Genomic DNA, 19703 nt, shown 5'->3' with positions numbered 1-19703 from the left:
CTGCATAGCTTTTATGTACCATGGCACGTTTTGCACCAGTGGCTGGATACGGTGCGGCACGGCACTATTTTTTGTTGACAAAGAAAAATAAAAAAAATAAAAAAAGATAAAGTTAGGTGAATTTTGGCAATTTGACTTAAGCCTTTTTAGATGTGGATAAAGTTAATTGAGTTAGGTACAATTTTTACATATACAATTTTCATCTTTACTTTTTACATGTTTTTTAAAATTTGACAAAAAGTAAATCTGCATAATTTTTGGCAGTTGACATGTGATATTTTGCAAATATTTAATTAATCCTTACTATGATTAGACAATTGCCTCTCAGAATTGATGTCACCTCTTTTATGATCTCATGCTTATTTCTTGTTAAAAATATTTCTCTTTATAAACTTATTATTTTCATGTGTATGTTGTTTGCAAACTTCTGATGTTCAGTAGCATAGTGATTTGGTTCAAATTATAATGCATTTCCTTTTAACAAGAATGTTTGAAATTATTGTTAACTTTTAACAGCCAATGATAAATGAATGCTGTTTATGTTTGTAAAATATAAGGTGATAATAATTTTTATTTAAAGAATCTTCAGATTAAAAGTTTAAAAAAAGATGATGTAATGATAGCAAGATGGGAACAGACTAATCCTTTGTTTTCTATTTTTTAAATATATTAGTTTAATTCATTGATATATTTGAACTTGTTAAGCATTATGTTATATACTTATCAGCATCCCTGTTTTCTATATTCAGGAAGAAGAAGATATTTTCTTCGTTCTGTTTTCTGTCGGCAAGCAGCACAAGAACTTTTCAGCCAAGTTAGCAAAAGAATTTGCAAAAGAGGTGCATCCTTCTTCTTTGTCCATGGATATGAAGGGAGCAATATGACTTATTGTAGTATCTATTATTTAAAACTGACTTTCCCTGTTTGGAATTTTATATGTTTGTTCTGATGGATGAAGTAGGTTTTAGAAATGCTCAAAATATTAAGCCCCTATATCATCTCATTTACTAAAGCATGTCGACACATGTACTTTACATCAATCTCTTTGCAGATGAAATCAAGGATAAATGATGCTGCTAATGGCAAATTAAAAGGACTAAAGAAAATTTATCAACTTCTATTAATCTTAAACCTGGAGCGATCCGGAACAAATCTTACTTTTGGAGATTGAAACCATGCCTTAAAAGTCATTGAAGTTGGGATGTGTAAATAATGAAGGAATCAGGGATTGCTGACCTTACAACCAACCTTGTCCTTCTTTGCTCACCTTTCTTGCTTGCCTGAATTTATCAATAGTATCTTTCTTTGTTGGAGCTGTAATCTTAGAGTCCTTGCTTGCTTGGGTTGTTTCCCTGGAGGTGAAGAAAATTCCTTGATTCCTCTTTCTTGGACAGGATCCTCATTAATTGTTTGTAGGAAGCTAGTATCTGTATCTTTCTCTTCTGCTTGCCAAAAATGAAGAAGCCTTAATTGTTGCTTTTACATTGCTTATCCACCTTCAGCTGGTTCTTGTGCTTCTTGCCTTCTTTACATAGGCAGAAGTCAAGATAGTCCAAGATGGGCTCTTTTGTTATTTGAAACTGACAACTTATATTATGATGGACCTTGATGAACTTGAGGCATAAGTCATTCATATCTGGATGCCGCTCAAGTTCACAAAAGGTTTGCAGGCAGAAGTGCTATGATATAATTGAATTAAGTGGTTTTATATCCTTTGCCCTGAAGGCCTCGTGGATTTACTCATGTTATGAGAATACTGATAGTTTTTAATATGGATTACATGCAACATTTATAGAAAAGGTATCCCACACTTGTGCGGTGACATGCAGCAAAAATAAAATTCTACAGAAAGGCGGATAAACCTAATATCTACAGTTGTCTTATAGGTAGAATATGGATAATGGGGGCATTTCTATCGTAGTAGTCCAATTTTAGTTAATGTTCTAACTTGGGTAGTTTACTGAACTTAGAAACAGAGATTTCACTTCGTAGAATCTTATTTACTTCAAGTGTCTGTTGCAAGTTATTTGAAGTTAAAATATCAATGGTCATCAGATTGTCAAGGTGATGGTCCTGGCCTACTGCCCTCGGTGGTTGATCAATTAGTTGCCATGTGAGAGACAGAGTAAAAGTCATTGCTCTTTTTTTTTTACAACCCTAAATCTTTAATTATATTGTTCATATGTTGGTAATGAATGCAAAAGTTTGATAGTTCTAAATTCTTTTAGGGTGAATGCTATGATGAATCCAGATCATGTAACTCACCTTTTATGGTTATTGTAGTTTCTAAGTTTTTAAAGTGACTTGTTACTGTTGTGTAATAGATATGCTGATTTCCACTTTGTCTGTTTTATAGATAGATCTATCCTGTGGAGAGCTGATTTTGGATAGCCATGAAGTGGCAGCAAAGTTAGTTCTATTCATCTCATCGTCTTTCTCCAATGGACAACGTACAACTGATATTCCTATGGCTCTATATTCTTATGCAGTCCCTTTTAGTGGAAGAATCACTCATGCCCTGAGAGGTGCTGTAGACCAAGATTCCCTTTTGGCCTATTTGTGTTCTTATAGTAAAGAGATCCACAAGATATGCACTTCATCGATGCCGATTCATGTTGCGATATCTGATATTACACGTAAGGGAAATGTGCTAGATTTTAGTAAAATATTGACACGCTCCGAGCAAACACAAGAGAAGTGTGTGTTCTTGAATGAGGAAACAATGCAGTCAATAAAGCTTAATTTAGAAACAGTTGGGAAAACTTGGCCTCTGATGAAGTCACATTGTACACAAGTAGTGCAAAACATGTTAAGGTATTCTTTATTTGTTTTCTGGTCTTTAGGTTCTCCTAAATAGTTTACTTTCTTTTTTATATGTCTAGGTTACTTAAGTATGCTATGTTATCTATGGCATGTAGGGCTTGCAAAGAAGAGTTAGAAACCATTGCTTGGAATGCTGATGACGGAGCTGCCAGTTCATTTTTAGACTTTGCAGCTCTGTATATTCAAGTAATCCAGTTGGTTACTGAAATATTGGACAAATCTCTTCCAAAAAAATCTTGCATTATTGGCATGACATCACTTGATATCATACTGGAAAGATTAGACATGAATCTCCGAAGGCTGAGGTACGGCTTTTCAGGTTTGCAAAGAGACGAAGAATGTCATATTCTAGAGTTGACGTTGCTTAGCTATGTTTTTAGACTATTGGAGATTGGAGTAAGCCCACAACCTATATTGGCGAGGCTGACTTCTACAATTTCTCGTTTGGAGTTCCTTTGTGAAGGACCATCTAATCTTTCTGATTTTGCCAAAGAAGTAAAGCATGCTTGTACTGAAGGCACAGCAGCCTTATTTTCTAATACATATGTTTTTCGTAAGTTACTTGAACTCTTCTATCCTGAGCAGATAACATTTACTGGAAGATTTAAACAGAAAAAGGCAGAAGTGTTAGTCATTGGTAATGATTCAGAGAATCCTCTGACTTTCGTGTCAGGTTTGCCTGTCGGAATCTTCTTCCGTATAACACTGTATGAAATACTACATAGTGACAGGTTGTGGCTCTTGTTGGCCGTGGGTGAGTCAATTCAATATGTATTTCTTGATTTAAGCCAATTTGAAGGCTGTGATGCAGTGAGAAGCTGCACTCTTAATGTTCCATTTCACGGAACTCCAAAAGCAGCATCATTTTTTCTAAGGGCTTCTGTAGGTATTGAGTGTCCATCTGAAGACGTCACAAACCACAGTAAAGGTCAGGGAGGGCCAATAGATGATTATGCTATAATCTGCAAGGAAAATGATGTTCATTTTATTAGTGTCAATAACAGATGATATTTGGAAGCTGTGAGCTGGGAGTCAATGCTACATTTCTGCATATGTTCTCTATGGGGTAAGTCTGTGATCAACTTGTGCAAAGCAACTAGGTCTGGAGTAACCAGGTGAAACCTTTGCATGATCATCAATAGAAAGAACTGGTGTATACAGCGACACAGAGAAGCAGATTGAAGCAGTGAAACAGTTGGTCAATGAATTAGTGAATCATGGATTATATGAAGTTCTTTGTTATGAAGAACTTTGCCAACTTAGTGTAAGTTTCTTCTATTGTCCTTCCACTTGTGACAACTTGATCATACTCCTTACAACTCATTAGGATAGGTGGGAATTCAGTGTCACCTGAAATTGGTTTCCTTTTCTTTTTGGTCAATGCTTCTATCACTTAATACCATGCTTTACAATTGCCTTTGTTTACTATGCTTTCTTTAAGCCATTTCTTATTACTCACGAATATTTTTTCTTTTGTGCTGCATGCATGCATGAGTTCCTTAAATTCACATGAAGTAAGTTTACATGCAGAATCATGTCAAGAATCCAGTATCGGATGGGAGATGCCCTCAGCATGACTATATTTTCCACCTCATCCTTCAACAAGCTTGGGGTTCCACCTGGTGCACCTCCCAAACAACAACCCGATTACCATAGACTAGATACACTATTGAGTATTGACAATCAACAAGCGGTCCAACTTCAGCAGCAGCCACTTGAAGAATCTTCTGCATCGGCTGGTAGGATAAGCTATATAACCATGACCACCCACTTTCTGATTAGAACAATCATGCCTTATCATGCTGCTTACTGGAAGAATTATTTGGAGACAAATGAATATTAGAGTGAATATGATTATTCTCATCTCACCTGAATCTGGTTATTTTCAACAGCCAGGAAATTCCTAATTCGGCTACATGATCAACAGGGTTATGATTCAACACCTTCCTATGGAACAGTGGACAAACTGTCACAAGAAGGATCCGCCTCTGCTTATTGTGCACAGAGCGCCTCCACTAACACCCCCATCTCAGGTCAGCCTTTTAATAGCAAGACAAGGTATCCTACTGATCGAACAAAATCATCTGGTTATGACAATTCTCCACTGGCAGCTAGGTACAGGAGCAAACCTGCGGCTCTGAATCGATATGGCCAAACAACACAACTGATCCATCCTAGTTAGTTATGGGCAGCCTTCACAGATGCAGAAGTCGCCATGTACTCCGGTTGTCAAGCAGACTATATGCAGATGGTTGTAGGCAAAAGCGGTCCTGTGGACTGCCGCCGCATAGCCAACCAGGTTATAGTCAGCAGCAGCAGCCATTGACTCATGGTGATGATGGTTATTCACAGCCTCCTGCATATCCTCAAGGACAATGATACTCTTTTTTTATGCTTCTACTGCTGCACCAATTGTTTCAAAAGTAATTGTAAGCAAGGCACTCCCAACCTGATATTTCCCAGTAAGTCCTTTGTAGGGTTGTGGCCCTTGTGGACCATTTTATCATTGTGCTGGTTCAGTATCTAAGTGTTAATGATAACGGGGCTTTGTATTGTGTTTTACAGCTTTCCAATGATGTGATTTAGATTATCAGATTGCTGGTATGTTTTGTTGTCTTTTATGCTAACTCATCAACATGCAGAATGAAGTTATCTGGTGATAAAAGACTTGGCAACTTTGATATTTAGGATGTATTAGAAGCTCCTGTGAATTATAGTCAATAGGCACAGACGTAAATAAATTTATTTGGTGGCAGATTTACAGCCAGTTATAGCCTATTTGTTTGGACCACATGTTTGTGGCGAGTCTGATCTTGGTAGGAAATTTCTAATTTTATGTTTGACAGTGTTAGGCATTGTCTGTTCAAGTAGCAGTTCAAGTTCACCTTTTGTGGTCTGAGTGGTACTGTCTTGCACTAATTTTTAGTACTCCCCATGTTCCTGCTTTTTATCCACGTTGTTCTGTATCACAGTTTGCCAATGTGTTTGCAGCGGCTATGGGATCCTAAAGATGTCTTTTCTAAAAGTGATGGGGTAGAGATTGTTATACCTTTTCTTGCAGCTTCCTGGAGCTGTTTCTTTAGAAGAATCTTTTCTTTTGTGCAGATGTTTGGAACCGAAAGATTCTGCATAATCTCTAGAAGGTATAAGATGACATCCTGCTATCTCTTTGCACTAATCTGCTGAAAATTCATTATGATCTGATTCTGTTGAATGAACTGTCTTAATAATCTGTTGATTTAGGTCTTACAAGTACAAACTTTTCTCTTCTTGGACTCAGATTTCTTTCTCAACACTGACCTTTGATAAGTCTGTCTTTGGTGTTCCTTGCAGGGGAGAATTGGCCGATGTGGTTTTGAGTTAATGATCATTTTATTGCTATCAAAAACTTACATAAACCAGAAGATCATCGTCTGTTGCATGGGACAGCCCACGCAGGGTGAAGTGTTTCATCTCTCGCAAAATCTTATACAGAAGGTACATATCTTCCATTCGAGGACAGCATCCGAGGTTCATAACCTTTGTTATGTTTGCGTGGCTGGTAACATCTTTTTTGGCATCCTATGCGCCTGCTTGGTCTGTTCATGTTTCTTAATGACTAAAATTCTGAAATATTCTAGTTCTTAATTCATGTGTGACAGCAATGATATGATCACTCTTCCATCTATCTGACAGATCCAACACTGATTATTCTCATCAGTATGTCCATAAATTTTGTTTATCCATCTGCTAGTGGTAATCTATGTCAGGCATTGCAAGTTCCAGTATTCTTTTAAAGCATTTATACTGTAAATTCATGATCAATGGTATTTTATAAATATGAGTGTTTGGATGGTTGAAAAATAGCATATATAAAAAGTTTATATCAGTATTAAATAAAAACATATTTTAAAAGATGTGAAATTATTATTATTAATGGTATGAAAATAAACAAGTTTCAAAAAGTAATTAAAAACTGAATATGACTCTTTAGGTGTGTGATATGAAAAAGTTGCAGTGGATAATAAATTGACGTGTTTGATCTTTGCCCTTTCCTTTCTTCAGTGGTATCGTCTGTCAACTGAATGCAGGTGATTTCTTGGACTCGCATGATATCTACAAACCAAGGACCGGTGACAATGGCCATTTCTCGGAGTGGCGACTGCAATGATAGCCCACATGGTCAGTGTACGCCCTTTTCTCCTCTGCCTGAAGTGACCAATCCTTTCTTCAATTCCAAGGCTTTGTTGGCGCAGCACAGTGGATTAGTATTCATCTTCTGCACCCAATGTCTCGGCTTTCACCGACAACTAACTGGACGTGTTCGAGCTGCTTTGACCTGTAGTCCCCAACGAAGCTCACTTGCAGAATGGAAGGTAATCTCTTGCCCTTATCAGTAACCAAATGGAAGTCCCATTACCGTATTCTTATTCTCCTGTGTTCATTTAATGCTAACTTAAATGTTGAGTATACCCTTCATTCCCACCAGCCTCTCTGCAAGTACACTTCAAATCTCTTGCCAAATCAGAACACAGCAACTAGACCAAGAATAGATATAGAGAGAGACCAGTGTCACTGTCATTGGCACAACTAAGCAACAGATTGGAGGAAAGTAATTAAGTTTTCGTGTCAATCTCTCTTTTGTTCCTGGCATCCAACTCCCTAGTTCCACTTTTTCTTGCGTCTGAAGGCTCTCACACCTCCGACTCATCCTTATGCCATATATAATCACCACTAAACAGAGCCCTTCCATTTCTAGGGAGAGGAGAGAGGTAAGAGTATGAGCTCCGGGTGCAAGTCTTCTGTGAGCTGCGTCGACGCACGTCGGCCGGCTAGACCAACCTATGTCAACCTCTACAGGTGGCCGGAGTCCGACGCCGAGTTCGTGAAGTCGATGACAGGAGGAAGGGACGAGAGAGTCGGTGATGACAACCTCGTCGATGGGAGGAGGAGGTGGAGTCCGAGCCCAAGGGTGGTGGATAGTTACTCCTGCCGGCAGATGTACCTAAGGAGCTACACCTTCTCCAAGGAGGAGACGGCCACGGAGAAGGCACGACAGTGCCTCGGCAAGGCTAAGCGACGAGCTGTCGTCCTGTTCCCTTTTCTCCAGCAGAAGACCGAGGGCCGCAGCTGTGTTCCTGCTCATGCTGATACCAAGATGAGCAGACGTAGCAGCAGGAGGAAGGAGAAGAAGCGAAAGGTCTGCGGAACAGATAAGAAGCCAAGAGAGATCTCTTACTCCGCACTGTTCTCCATTTTCTTCCGGTTCCTCTTCTGCACCTCCAGCGTCGAAGTAGTCGACAGAAGGTGAATCAGATCAAAAAGGTTGATGATAAACTCTTTTCCAGCTCCAAAGAAGGTGAGTTCTTGGATCTCTTCTATCTTATATTCTACTCTCAAAATTACGTGTTTTGCATCTATCTTACTAAAGATCAAAACTAAGAGTGAGAAAGAGTCTTAGTGTTTCCAGTTCCTGCTTGATCAAAAGACTCAGCAAAATTGTTTTCATACTCAGCAGTGCCAATTTCTTGTTATATTTCTTTTGTACATCCAATTCAAGTCCCCAGTAAGGTAAAGCAAAAAAAAACACCATGCGCTTGATGTAAAGGTTAGTGAGAGAACATGTGCTCCTCTCTCTTTCTCACAGCCATCATGCAAATTATACTCGTTAGTGAGAGAATATGAGAATACAAAAGGCATGCATGCATTGCAGCCTGCTGTCGACAAGACGTCTCTGTTTAAGTGGGCGGCCAATAAAGTTGTGGACGGTCTCATGGGGGGGTGGAGGCTGGTACCATAGGTCTCCCTGAGGAAGGTTCTTGGTGTTGTGCCTCGCATGCTTGGAAAGTGATTGGTCCTCCCTTACTGTCTTCATCTGGTGGTGGAATGGAGATTCAGCTTCCAATTTGCTGGCTACAACTGGGATGGGTGGGTGGGTTAGGTCAGGTTCAAGGTAAATCCTAGTTTAACTTATCCTCCTTCCTTATTCCCAATCCTAACCTTGGGTGGAGTCATTTTCTTAATCATGATCTAACCAGACAACTTGACTGGGGATATGCTTGGGTGGTTTGAAATGGATAGGATTGGGTGGAGGAACCCAATCTTTTCCTGTTGTCTACCAGTCATTACAATTTTTCTTCCAATGCTATGATGGTGTTCTTCACCTATTTATTTGCCCACCCTTCCTTTCTTCCATGGCAGTGCAATGTTTCACATCTCAACTTTGGATGGATATCAAAACCATATGCCTCCTGTGGATTGCCATAGCAACCAGCCATGGTGGCTACAGGATGAAAGACAAATAGAGATGAAACTGTTGATGCTTTTTTGAACTGTCATGTCTATTCTTTTATGATTCTGGAATTAGGCAAAACTGAAAAAGACAACAATTACATATCTCTATATTTAAAGAGACTATTTTCAGAGAAGAGATGATGCCACAGCTTATGAGATTTGTTGAGAACATATGGACAGGTTGGAAGAGATGATGGATGAGCCCAGAGGAATATTTCCAATGTTAATCTTACCTTTCCCAGGTTATATTTGCAATATTGAGCCCATATGTAATTTATGCCAAGCACACCAAATTCAGAATTCTAGTTCCATGTTTTCATGCATTCAAAGGGGTCATTGCTTGTAGTATCAAAACATAAGGTTAGCTATTACAGATTTGAGGCATGTTAGACATGAAACCATCAGCTTCTGCAAGGAAATGAACCAATAAAAAGGGCATTATTGTATCAGTGAAACAACTAAGTTCAAGTTGAGCTGAAGCAGAAAGATAATTCCAAGGAAAAGCACCTCTGAATTGAAGTCTTTACTGAATTAGAAGATGAAATCAATCAGACATTGGTTAACAGATCATCTATCTCATTCCATCATACAAGTTCTTCCAAGTGAAGCTGCTCTTCCTAAACATAGTGTATAAGAATTTGTTTATTAGATAGCGAGCATAAACTACCTAATCTATCTGATGAACTTGGCCATGATTATAACAAAAGGAGAAAGAACAGTAGCATACACTGACATATAGCTGGGACACAATCAAGTCATGCAGCCTTTGCTTTAACACTTTTCTTCTTTTTTTTTTCTCCAGTTAAAAGTCAGAAAAAATCCCCACTCGAACTTTACTCACCCATGTTCTTGACATTTCAAAAGGAAAAAGAGTGATGTGCCACTATTAATCCTGCAATCCCCAGTGATCACATGTTTAATACTTAAAGAGCTGCTATTAAGGAATCATCAATACTCCTTGCTCTTTCATGCTTGCCATCACACACCATCATCTTCAACTCATCAATTCCATCATTATTTTTAAGAACTTTCACTAGAAATTTTTTTCCTTATTTTGATAGATCCCCCTTAATCTTGTTGAAGTCAACTCAATGCCATCTCTCACTTCTTTCAACAGGTTTCAATTCAAGGAAGCAGAATATACCAAGGAATTGTTTGAAGAAAATGTATCTTAGTCTCTTTTGCCAACAACTAGTCAGTGACTTGATCCATTAAACATTGAAACGGACATAATGCATCATCAGATATGTGTCCCTGCGTTATTGGACCCAAAACATTTTACAATGGAGGTCAGCATTAAGAAGCGTGCACGTGATATCATCACACCAAATAAATTTACTAATATAACCCTGCATGATGCCTCCCGGAAATTTCCTGAAGTCGCCCTTTATTTATTGCCCATAAAAAATATTGTGCGATGGCCAATAAAATAAAGCTGATTAGGCCTCGGTTCCTGTGACCGGAGGTGGCGTCGGGGCCCGCGAGGACCCCATTGCAGGACAGATGGCTGAACACGACGGGTGACCGAAACGAGGGTGACGCGAGTGTGTTTACGGGGATCGGACTAACTCCGCCTTGAATGTGGGTCCCACGATGGTTTTACGGGTGTGATCACGACGTAGATGCAAACGGGGTAGATGGTGATGAGTGCTCGTGTTCGTTTCGTTGGGAGTCTAGCTGGCGGAGACGGCGTTCTATTTAGGGCGAGCGATCGGGAGATCGCTTCGTCTGAGGGTTTTCTCTTTCGTGTCGAAAGCGAGAAAGGAAGAAGTGAGGGAGGGATTCGGAAGCGAGAGAACCGCAAGCGAAGAAGTCTTCTTCGTGTTGGGTGACGAATCCCTGGTGCCCTTTTCCCTCTCTCTCTCTCTCTCTCTCTCTCTCTCTCTCTCTCTCGGCTTCTCTTTGCGGGTCGGTGGGGTCGGACTTTTGAGTCGGTGAGGCATGAAATGGCGTTGTCGGGAAGCATGGATTTGAGGGATTTGTAGGATAGATTTGGTTTTCGCTGGGATTGTCGGTTGGGGCGGCGTGGGGATGGGGAAAGGAGGGCAGGATGACGGGAAGAAGGGTGTTGAGACGCCGATCTCGAATTTTCCCGCTTGGGCGAGGAGTGTCCAGGAGTGCGAGGCCGAATTCAAGGTTTCGGCTAAGTACGGGCTCCGATCCGACGAGGTGCTGGCGCGGCGGGAGACTTATGGGCTGAACGAGCTCGAGAAGCACTCTGGGCCATCGATCTGGCATTTGGTTCTTGAGCAGTTCAATGATACGCTGGTCCGGATCCTCCTTGTGGCCGCCGTCGTTTCCTTTGTGCTGGCTTGGTGCGATGGCGACGAAGGTGGTGAGATGGGGATCACTGCCTTTGTCGAACCCTTGGTGATCTTCCTTATTCTGATAGTGAATGCAATCGTTGGTGTTTGGCAAGAGAACAACGCCGAGAAAGCACTTGAGGCCCTCAAAGAAATCCAGTCCGAGCATGCCACCGTTAGAAGGGACGGTGAGCTAATTCCAAATCTGCCTGCTAAGGAGCTCGTGCCAGGTGACATTGTGGAGCTCAAGGTTGGGGATAAGGTTCCTGCGGATCTGAGGATTTTGCACCTGATCAGCTCTACTGTGAGGGTAGAACAAGCATCTCTTACCGGAGAGAATGCTGCCGTGAATAAAACCAACCATGTAGTTGAGTCTGAAGACATAGATATCCAAGGGAAGGAATGCATGGTCTTTGCAGGTACTACAGTTGTGAATGGCAGCTGTGTGTGCTTGGTTACACAGACCGGCATGAATACTGAAATTGGTAAGATACATTCGCAGATTCATGAAGCTTCACAGAGTGAAGAAGATACGCCACTGAAGAAGAAACTGAATGAGTTTGGTGAGGTCCTTACAGCTATCATCGGTGTGATTTGTGCTGTTGTTTGGCTTATCAATGTGAAGTACTTCTTAACCTGGGAGTATGTTGATGGCTGGCCGAGTAATTTCAAGTTCTCTTTTGAGAAGTGTACTTATTACTTTGAGATTGCTGTGGCCTTGGCTGTTGCAGCAATCCCAGAAGGGTTGCCTGCAGTTATCACTACTTGCTTGGCATTGGGTACACGGAAGATGGCACAAAAGAATGCATTGGTCCGGAAGCTACCAAGTGTTGAGACTTTGGGTTGCACAACTGTGATATGCTCTGATAAGACTGGTACATTAACCACAAACCAGATGTCTGTCGTAAGGCTTGTTGCAATGGGGCGCTGGACAGATACACTTAGAACATTCAAAGTGGATGGTACCACATACAATCCTCGTGATGGGAAGATCCATGAATGGCCATCCAGTGATATGGATGCAAATCTTCAAATTATTGCTAAGATTGCAGCTGTTTGTAATGACTCGAGCATCAGTCAGTCAGGACATCACTTTGTCACCAGTGGTATGCCCACGGAGGCAGCCTTGAAGGTAAGAATCCATATATTTCCCTCTCATTGCAGTTTTTCCTTGCTTGCTCTAGTTTGATGCTGAAGCACCTGTTCCTGAAAATTTAATATGGATATTGAAGCAGAATTATCCTTGAATTGGAAAGCTAGAGTCCTTATTTAGGTAAAATATAATGGACTACATAATCATGTGAAGAGAACTGGAAATCAAATAGAAGATCAATTACACTGTATCTAGATTCTTTTGTAAGTGCATATGCGAAATATAAAATGCACTGGTGAGTAGCTTTCTTGCCTGTTTGTTCTTGTTCTGAAGCCATTCAGTTAGTTGTTAAATATGCATACCTATATTTTAGCTGTTTGTGTTAGATTTATTCTGGATGTGACTTTGGAATAGTAAATGTAATTCATATTTTTAGTTTTGATATATACTTGATCTTACTCTGTTGATAAATTAATTAATTATATATATATATATATTATATCAGGTCTTGGTTGAGAAAATGGGTCTTCCTGGCGATTGTGATACTTCATTGGTGGACTCGGATGACATATTAAGTATGTTTCGAGCCTCAAATTTCAGTTTGCATTAAAATGATCTAATTATGATACTTTAATCCACGTTTGCTTATTTGCCTATAAATGATTATGATATTCTTTTTAAATGGAAGAGTGCTGTAAATGGTGGAATGAAATGGCTCAGAGGGTTGCTACTCTTGAGTTTGATCGCATTCGAAAGTCGATGGGAGTTATTGTTAAATCAAAGTCAGGAACCAACTGTTTACTTGTAAAGGTATTTTCCCCTCCTTTTTCTGTCTAATCAATTTGTTATCTTAATGGTGTTTTTATTAATTATGGTTTGAGAAAAACTTTGTTTTGTTCAGGTGAAACTGGCCTAAAGGGACTTATAGTAGGAGTAACTGATGGACAACTAATCATTTTGTCTTCATGTGTCTGTCTACATTGAGAATGTTGACCCCATTGTTCAACTGACGAAATAACTTTGACACCTTATTCATAGAAGATGTTTTATTGCCTTTACTCCCTGACCCTAGCATTTTGTCTTCTTTGTCCAAGGAAAAGAGCTATATTTTACACTTTGAGAAACACTTAATTTTGTTGGGCACACTGAAAGGGATTTATTTTCATTCTTTTTTATCACTTTATTTCCCAGCCTTATACTGGATTGCCATTCCTCCAATGGTTGATTTAGATATTATACTTGTTCTGCATGCTTGATGTACTGTTATTTGAAAAAGTTATTAAAATATAATTTCCAAGTCCCTCTCATGTTTTGTTATTTGTTTGTAACTGCAGTTAACTCCCTGTGAATGGAAAGTCTTTAGAATAATAAATAATTAATGTTGCATTGTGGCAGGGTGCTGTAGAAAATTTGTTGGAAAGAAGTTCCTACATTCAACTGCTTGATGGATCTGTAGTCCTGTTAGATGACAGGTCAAAAAGTCTGATTCTGGATGCTCTTCATGACATGTCAACAAATCAATTGCGCTGTTTGGGATTTGCTTATAAGGATGATCTAACAGAATTTGCAACATATGATGGTGAAGACCACCCGGCTCATAAACTTCTTCTTGATCCGTCAAATTATTCATCCATTGAGACTGGTCTCATATTTGTTGGACTAGTAGGGCTTAGAGTAAGACATCTTGCTTCACTGAACATCTTCTTTAGCCTCTGTTGGCACCATTGACATGTCTATATGCTTTTGAAACCATTATAGGATCCTCCACGGAAAGAGGTCCACAAAGCAATTGAAGATTGTAGAACAGCTGGCATCCGAGTTATGGTCATAACTGGAGATAACAAGGAAACAGCTGAAGCAATTTGCCGTGACATAGGTGTATTTACACTTGACGAAGATATACATTCAAAGAGCTTCACGGGCAAAGATTTTATGTCTAGATCGTCTAATGAGAAAAAGTCCCTTTTGAGGCAAAATGGTGGCCTTCTCTTTTCTAGAGCAGAACCAAGGCATAAACAAGAGATTGTGAGATTGCTGAAAGAGGATGGCGAGGTAGTTGCAATGACGGGGGATGGAGTGAATGATGCCCCTGCATTGAAAATGGCAGATATTGGTATAGCAATGGGCATTGCTGGGACAGAGGTATGTGCTGCACTCTTTCTTGTTTTTCTTTTTCTGCTTTCCATTGGCTTTATATTTTGTCTAGATTGTCATACCCAAGTAAGAAATTGTCCCACTATCTATGAGATTTATTGAAAATATGTTAATCTGTAACTATGCTTGGCGAGGATGGATAACTAGTTAGAGCTGTAAGTGAGGTAGTGTAATTGTAGACAATAATGAGCAACTTAATGTTCATACGGCACTGGAAGTTGATGGATATTCTGGACCTTTTATGTCAGCTTTGCCCGTTCCTATTTGTTCTGACCAACATCCTATGTTCACATGTAACCCATTTCCTGGTACTGGACACTCCATCTTTGCCAGATGAAATTGATTTTTTTTTCCCCCTCTTTTGCCAACATGTTAAATTATCATCCAGTTGCAATTACTTTATCAGAGAATATTGTAATGTGATTGTGGTGTAATTGTGAAGATAGAGTATCTTTTGAAACTAAACTTTGTTTATGTCTAATTGTGTCAGTTTTACATCTAATTTTGGATATTTTGTTCCACTCTTATTTTCTATTCTGTTTGTCATCTTGAGACCTTGATCCTCTTAAACAAAGGTCATTTGCGTTTTTAAAAGATTGTGTTACCCTAACCATACAAATTCATGGCAACAGCTGTCTTAACATTGCTTTATTTCAGGTTGCTAAGGAAGCCTCAGACATGGTGCTAGCAGATGATAATTTTAATACAATAGTTGCAGCAGTTGGTGAGGGAAGATCAATTTACAACAATATGAAAGCTTTCATAAGGTCTTATCTTTTTTATTTAATATAGTATTCAATCTGTCAATTTTACTATTAGTAAGAACTGTTATTGTATCTTCTTATCCAGAATGTCCCAACCAGATTTATGCATATAAGCTAGCTGAATGCTTTGTATAATTTGGCTAGTTAAATAGTACGAATGGTACTTTATGTTCTTGTGAATTTTCACTAGTAAAAATGTAATATATAGCTAAGCGTAAAACTTTTTTTTTGTTGTAAAATTGAAGTCTGTTTGCCATGGTGTTTAATAAGATAATAGCTGGGAGGACAAACACTAACATAAAAGGGTAATTCTGGTGGAATACTAGAACCTGAAAGGTGGGATTCGTTGTTATTATATCTCTTTTCTTAAATTTTAACTGTATCTTGGAAATAAATGAGAACTTAGATAATTCTACCATTAAGATAATTCATTATTTTAGTTGTTTCTAGATATTTTAGCAGTGTTGGGCCATGAATTGCAATTTACTTTGATCTGTTTGGTTGGTTATTTAGCCTCTATTCCTGGGCTTTTTAGTCATGGTTGGCATTGAATTTGATCGCTTAATGACCTTTTACGGGAAGGTATTAGTCTGACTGCTGGATCAGAGATGAATGGAATTCTCACAATCAAATTTTGTGCCCAGTCTGACATTTTCATGAATTCCTAACACTACTTTTCTTGTTTTTATCGTTTCTGTATGCTACTGCTGTTCTCTGCTGCAGAAATGAACCTGCAGATACTTACTCCACCAAGTAATTGGATGTGAGTCTGTCCTCTTGGTTTGGCCAACGGTAGTGCTTCAAATCAACTAATGAACATATGGGATTTTTTTTTTGTGGGTTTCCTTGATTTTATAATATACTATTGCTGTTTTCATGCAATACATGGACTCAAAATTCTGTTGGATGCCTAATTGCTGTTTAATCACTTTCTCTTTTTTTGTTTATGTTCATTTACGATTTTAGCTATGAATATCTCTCATTTTCTAACTACAGGTACATGATCTCCTCAAATATTGGTGAAGTTGCTTCCATTTTTCTTACGGCGGCTTTAGGTATTCCTGAAGGGTTGATACCAGTTCAACTTTTGTGGGTCAATCTTGTCACAGATGGCCCTCCTGCAACTGCTCTTGGATTCAACCCACCTGACAATGATATTATGAAGAAGCCACCTCGTAGGAGTGATGATTCATTGATTACTGCATGGATTTTATTCCGTTATATGGTAAGTCATCTTTTATCTTTGTTTTATGCTATGCATTAACTTGTTATGTGTTTACTTGTATGTCTCATGGCCTAGGTTGTTTCTGTGGTGAATTGCTTATTCTTTTTCTTCTTTCAACTCTGAAATTCCAAGGCCCCATTGTGATTCTTTCTTTTTTCTTAAGAAAACCTGGAAATGAATGCAATTTAGTTTATTATTTTATTGATAATTGCCTTGAAGCATTTTTTTTCATTTCTAAAAATTTCCAATAACTGTCTTAGCATGATAACCATCTTTTAGTCCCTGCAATCTAACGTCTGGTGATTTCCTTCCTTCGACCTTTGACCACATTTCTTCTCCAAATTGATATCTTGATAAGTTGATTACCATCTGTGTTCTCTATTATTAGTATTTTTGCAAAAAGATGCATGGATCCTATAAATGATTGAGATGAGGTTTTTGTTGATCTTTGATGCCTAAGCGTTGTATGATAATCCTCATGTTTAATAAAGAAGGGTAATTTCACTTTGATTTTGAACTCCAGCAAATTTTGAGTTAAATTTTAGGCTCTGCATCTTTTATATCCAAACAATTAAAACATACCAATAGTAGTTGTTGTATATACATGTTATGGGTATAAAACCTTTACAGGCATCTGCCAGGGAAAGGATGTTAAGATGCCTGTTAAAATTAGGGGGCTAAAGTTAAAGAACCGAAAACTTAGATAGCAGGAATAAAGTTTTGATCAACTGGGCTTTTTTAATTATCAGCCGTCCCTGCATGGTATTGTCATCATTTATAGTTCAATGGGTTCCCATCGAATGGTGAGGTGTCATCTCATAGCAGTTAGTTATTTTTATACTTTACATGTAACACTTTTTTTTTATTTCAAAGATTCAGACCTTTTTAGTGGCAGGCTGTAGATGCAAGACTAGTTTTAACTTGTACTATGAATATATTTTAGCCAAAATATTTGATTCTACTGACCTATTTAACTCCATATATAGGTCATCGGACTTTATGTGGGGATTGCCACTGTGGGTATCTTCATTATATGGTATACTCATGGTTCTTTTGCGGGCATTGACTTGAGTGGTGATGGCCATACTCTTGTAACCTATTCTCAACTCTCTAATTGGGGAGAATGCTCCTCATGGGAGGGCTTCAAGGTCGCACCATTCACTGCTGGGGCACGGAGTTTCACCTTTGACGACAATCCCTGTGACTACTTCCAGACCGGCAAGGTGAAGGCTATGACCCTTTCGCTGTCTGTCTTGGTGGCGATTGAGATGTTCAATTCACTGAATGCATTATCCGAAGATGGGAGCCTTGTGAGCATGCCTCCCTGGGCCAATCCGTGGCTTCTTTTGGCCATGTCCATCTCATTTGGGCTGCATTTCTTGATATTGTATGTCCCTTTCCTTGCTCAAGTGTTTGGAATAGTGCCTCTCAGTTTCAACGAGTGGCTCCTGGTGTTGGTGGTTGCATTTCCGGTGATCCTTATCGACGAGGTCCTCAAGTTTGTTGGACGCTGCACAAATTCTTCAGGTGCCAAGAGACGCCCTACGAAGCACAAGGATGAGTAGATGCTAGCATATAAGATTCATATTGTGAATCATATTTGACCAAGGTGGTCGTTCTGATTCTTTTCTTTCCTCCTTTTAAGTGGGTTGTTTGAGAATCAGGCAACCAGGGCAACGTTCAAAATTAGTTTGGCTGGCAGGACTAGTATTGGATTTAGATATTTACCTTTGATTCTTAAACACATCTTTTATGAATCTGGAATTATACCGGAACCCTTCTGTAGTAGTAATTATGAGCTGGAATTACGAATCTGGAATTATGCTCGTCCGTTTAATATACTCTTCTTCAGTGAAGGATCGACATTAATTTTAAATATATTTTTGTTTCTCAGAGACAAATTATGCTGTTTCAAGCGTGCTGCTGCTGGTGGAGCATTTTTGGTTTCCAACTCTGAAACTTCGCCTTGGTAATTACCTTGAATTCCTTCTTCCTCCTGTTATAATCACCTCTGCGCAAACGACCAAATGGGAAGCGAACACTGTTCTGAGGGCTGCCGCTTATTGGGAAAATGTCGGGCATCAACAGCAACAGTGGCTTCCGCACCTTACATGATTCCAACCACAGCCGTTGTTGATACGCTGCCTCTCGTTCTCCAAGCGCGTAAAGCCAGACGCTGCGTTTGGCGACCTGTGTCTCGTCGACGTCGAAGACCTCGACACTGCGTTTGCCGACTTGTGTCTCGTCGAGGTCAAAGAGCTTGTCGGCGCAGGATGACCTCAGAGAAGTCTTCGACTTCCGAGATTCCCCTGGTGAGCAATGCCGACATGCGCATGTCACGACAGTAGGGATCGATTGTTGGTTCTATACGTGTGCCTGATGATGAACCATGGATTCTGCATCATGCGGATGCAGAAGCATTTTTTAAAAAAAAAATAAACTTTTTTTTTATTAAAATATACGAAGCTCATTAGATAACTAAAAGATCATTTACATAAATATAGAATATGAGACTTTTCCTCCACCACATTTCAGCCACTTCAGTCATGAGACTTTTCTTCTTGCAGAATGTTCCTTTAATTGTAGGTATGCCTCTTCTTCTTCGTAGTCTCCACCGTCCATGGCTAGGCACCTCAAGACCTCCCTTCTCTCGCTGCTTCCTCTCCTCGTCGTAACTGTTTCAGCTGGTGGTATCATTCCTTCTCCTATGGAGCTAAGATTGCTGCCGCTATGGCGCATTCTAACCCTTTCCTGCTCTGTGACCTGCAGTGTTCCTCAGCATCGACTGTGGATCTTCGGAGTCGTTCATCGACGAAAGTAACATCGAATGGGTAGGCGACAACTCGTACATCGGGCACGGCCGAAGCTTCGTCTTCAGGAACCGCGGTTTGCTCTCGCGGGCCATGACCACTTCTAGAAGCCCATCGGTAGCTTTACGCGTTTGGACGACTTCGACTTCCGATGTTACGTTTGCTGACGCGAATTTGACCGTCGAGTTTTCTACGATACTAATATCGATGTTACGTTTGCTGACACGAATTTGACCGTCGAGTTTTCTACGATACTAA

The 19703-nt window shown here is 39.5% G+C and overlaps 4 protein-coding genes across 8 annotated transcripts in view; all 4 read left to right on the top strand.

Annotated features, from left to right (window-relative positions):
• Positions 1 to 3889, top strand: part of LOC135586869 (protein SIEL-like) — a 7734-nt gene extending 3845 nt beyond the window's left edge. Inside the window, exons 6-9 of one of the 2 annotated variants that reach the window (XM_065156909.1) lie at positions 750 to 839; positions 2357 to 2814; positions 2919 to 3128; positions 3204 to 3889. In XM_065156909.1, the coding sequence (XP_065012981.1) occupies positions 750 to 839; positions 2357 to 2814; positions 2919 to 3128; positions 3204 to 3831 (1386 nt within the window). In that variant the 3' untranslated portion in view covers positions 3832 to 3889. Of the gene's footprint in view, positions 1 to 749; positions 840 to 2356; positions 2815 to 2918 lie in introns of both variants that reach the window. The other variant, XM_065156908.1, reaches the window with a different exon arrangement.
• A 59-nt stretch (positions 3890 to 3948) lies between these two features.
• On the top strand, positions 3949 to 5416 carry LOC135641520 (uncharacterized). Its single transcript, XM_065156913.1, has 4 exons — positions 3949 to 4087; positions 4354 to 4562; positions 4716 to 4856; positions 4935 to 5416. The coding sequence occupies exons 1-4, from the start codon at positions 4041 to 4043 to the stop codon at positions 5003 to 5005; spliced, it is 468 nt and encodes a 155-aa protein (XP_065012985.1). The 5' UTR covers positions 3949 to 4040; the 3' UTR covers positions 5006 to 5416.
• Positions 5417 to 5544: 128 nt separating this feature from the next.
• LOC103987895 (uncharacterized) lies at positions 5545 to 10634 on the top strand. Of its 4 annotated transcripts, none has more exons than XM_065156911.1 (5): positions 5545 to 5966; positions 6157 to 6300; positions 6894 to 7178; positions 7562 to 8161; positions 10214 to 10634. In XM_065156911.1, the coding sequence occupies exons 2-4, from the start codon at positions 6187 to 6189 to the stop codon at positions 8111 to 8113; spliced, it is 951 nt and encodes a 316-aa protein (XP_065012983.1). In that variant the 5' UTR covers positions 5545 to 5966; positions 6157 to 6186; the 3' UTR covers positions 8114 to 8161; positions 10214 to 10634. The 4 variants fall into 4 exon arrangements, with proteins under 4 accessions (XP_065012983.1, XP_065012982.1, XP_009404626.2 ...); XM_065156910.1 differs by lacking the exon at positions 10214 to 10634 and adding an exon at positions 9004 to 9230; XM_009406351.3 differs by lacking the exon at positions 10214 to 10634 and having other exon boundaries at positions 6894 to 6984; positions 7059 to 7178; positions 7562 to 8312.
• Positions 10635 to 10768: 134 nt separating this feature from the next.
• LOC135641519 (calcium-transporting ATPase 1, endoplasmic reticulum-type-like) lies at positions 10769 to 18513 on the top strand. The gene is made up of 8 exons (XM_065156907.1): positions 10769 to 12531; positions 12998 to 13067; positions 13181 to 13302; positions 13888 to 14166; positions 14251 to 14634; positions 15304 to 15413; positions 16407 to 16635; positions 17622 to 18513. Exons 1-8 carry the CDS (start codon positions 11128 to 11130, stop codon positions 18198 to 18200), a joined length of 3177 nt encoding a protein of 1058 aa, XP_065012979.1. The 5' UTR covers positions 10769 to 11127; the 3' UTR covers positions 18201 to 18513.
• Positions 18514 to 19703: the final 1190 nt, after the last annotated feature.

The sequence above is a fragment of the Musa acuminata genome, chromosome BXJ3-6 (genome assembly GCF_036884655.1).
Source record: "Musa acuminata AAA Group cultivar baxijiao chromosome BXJ3-6, Cavendish_Baxijiao_AAA, whole genome shotgun sequence".
NCBI lineage: Eukaryota > Viridiplantae > Streptophyta > Magnoliopsida > Zingiberales > Musaceae > Musa > Musa acuminata.
This window is presented reverse-complemented; position numbering and strand designations above follow the sequence as displayed.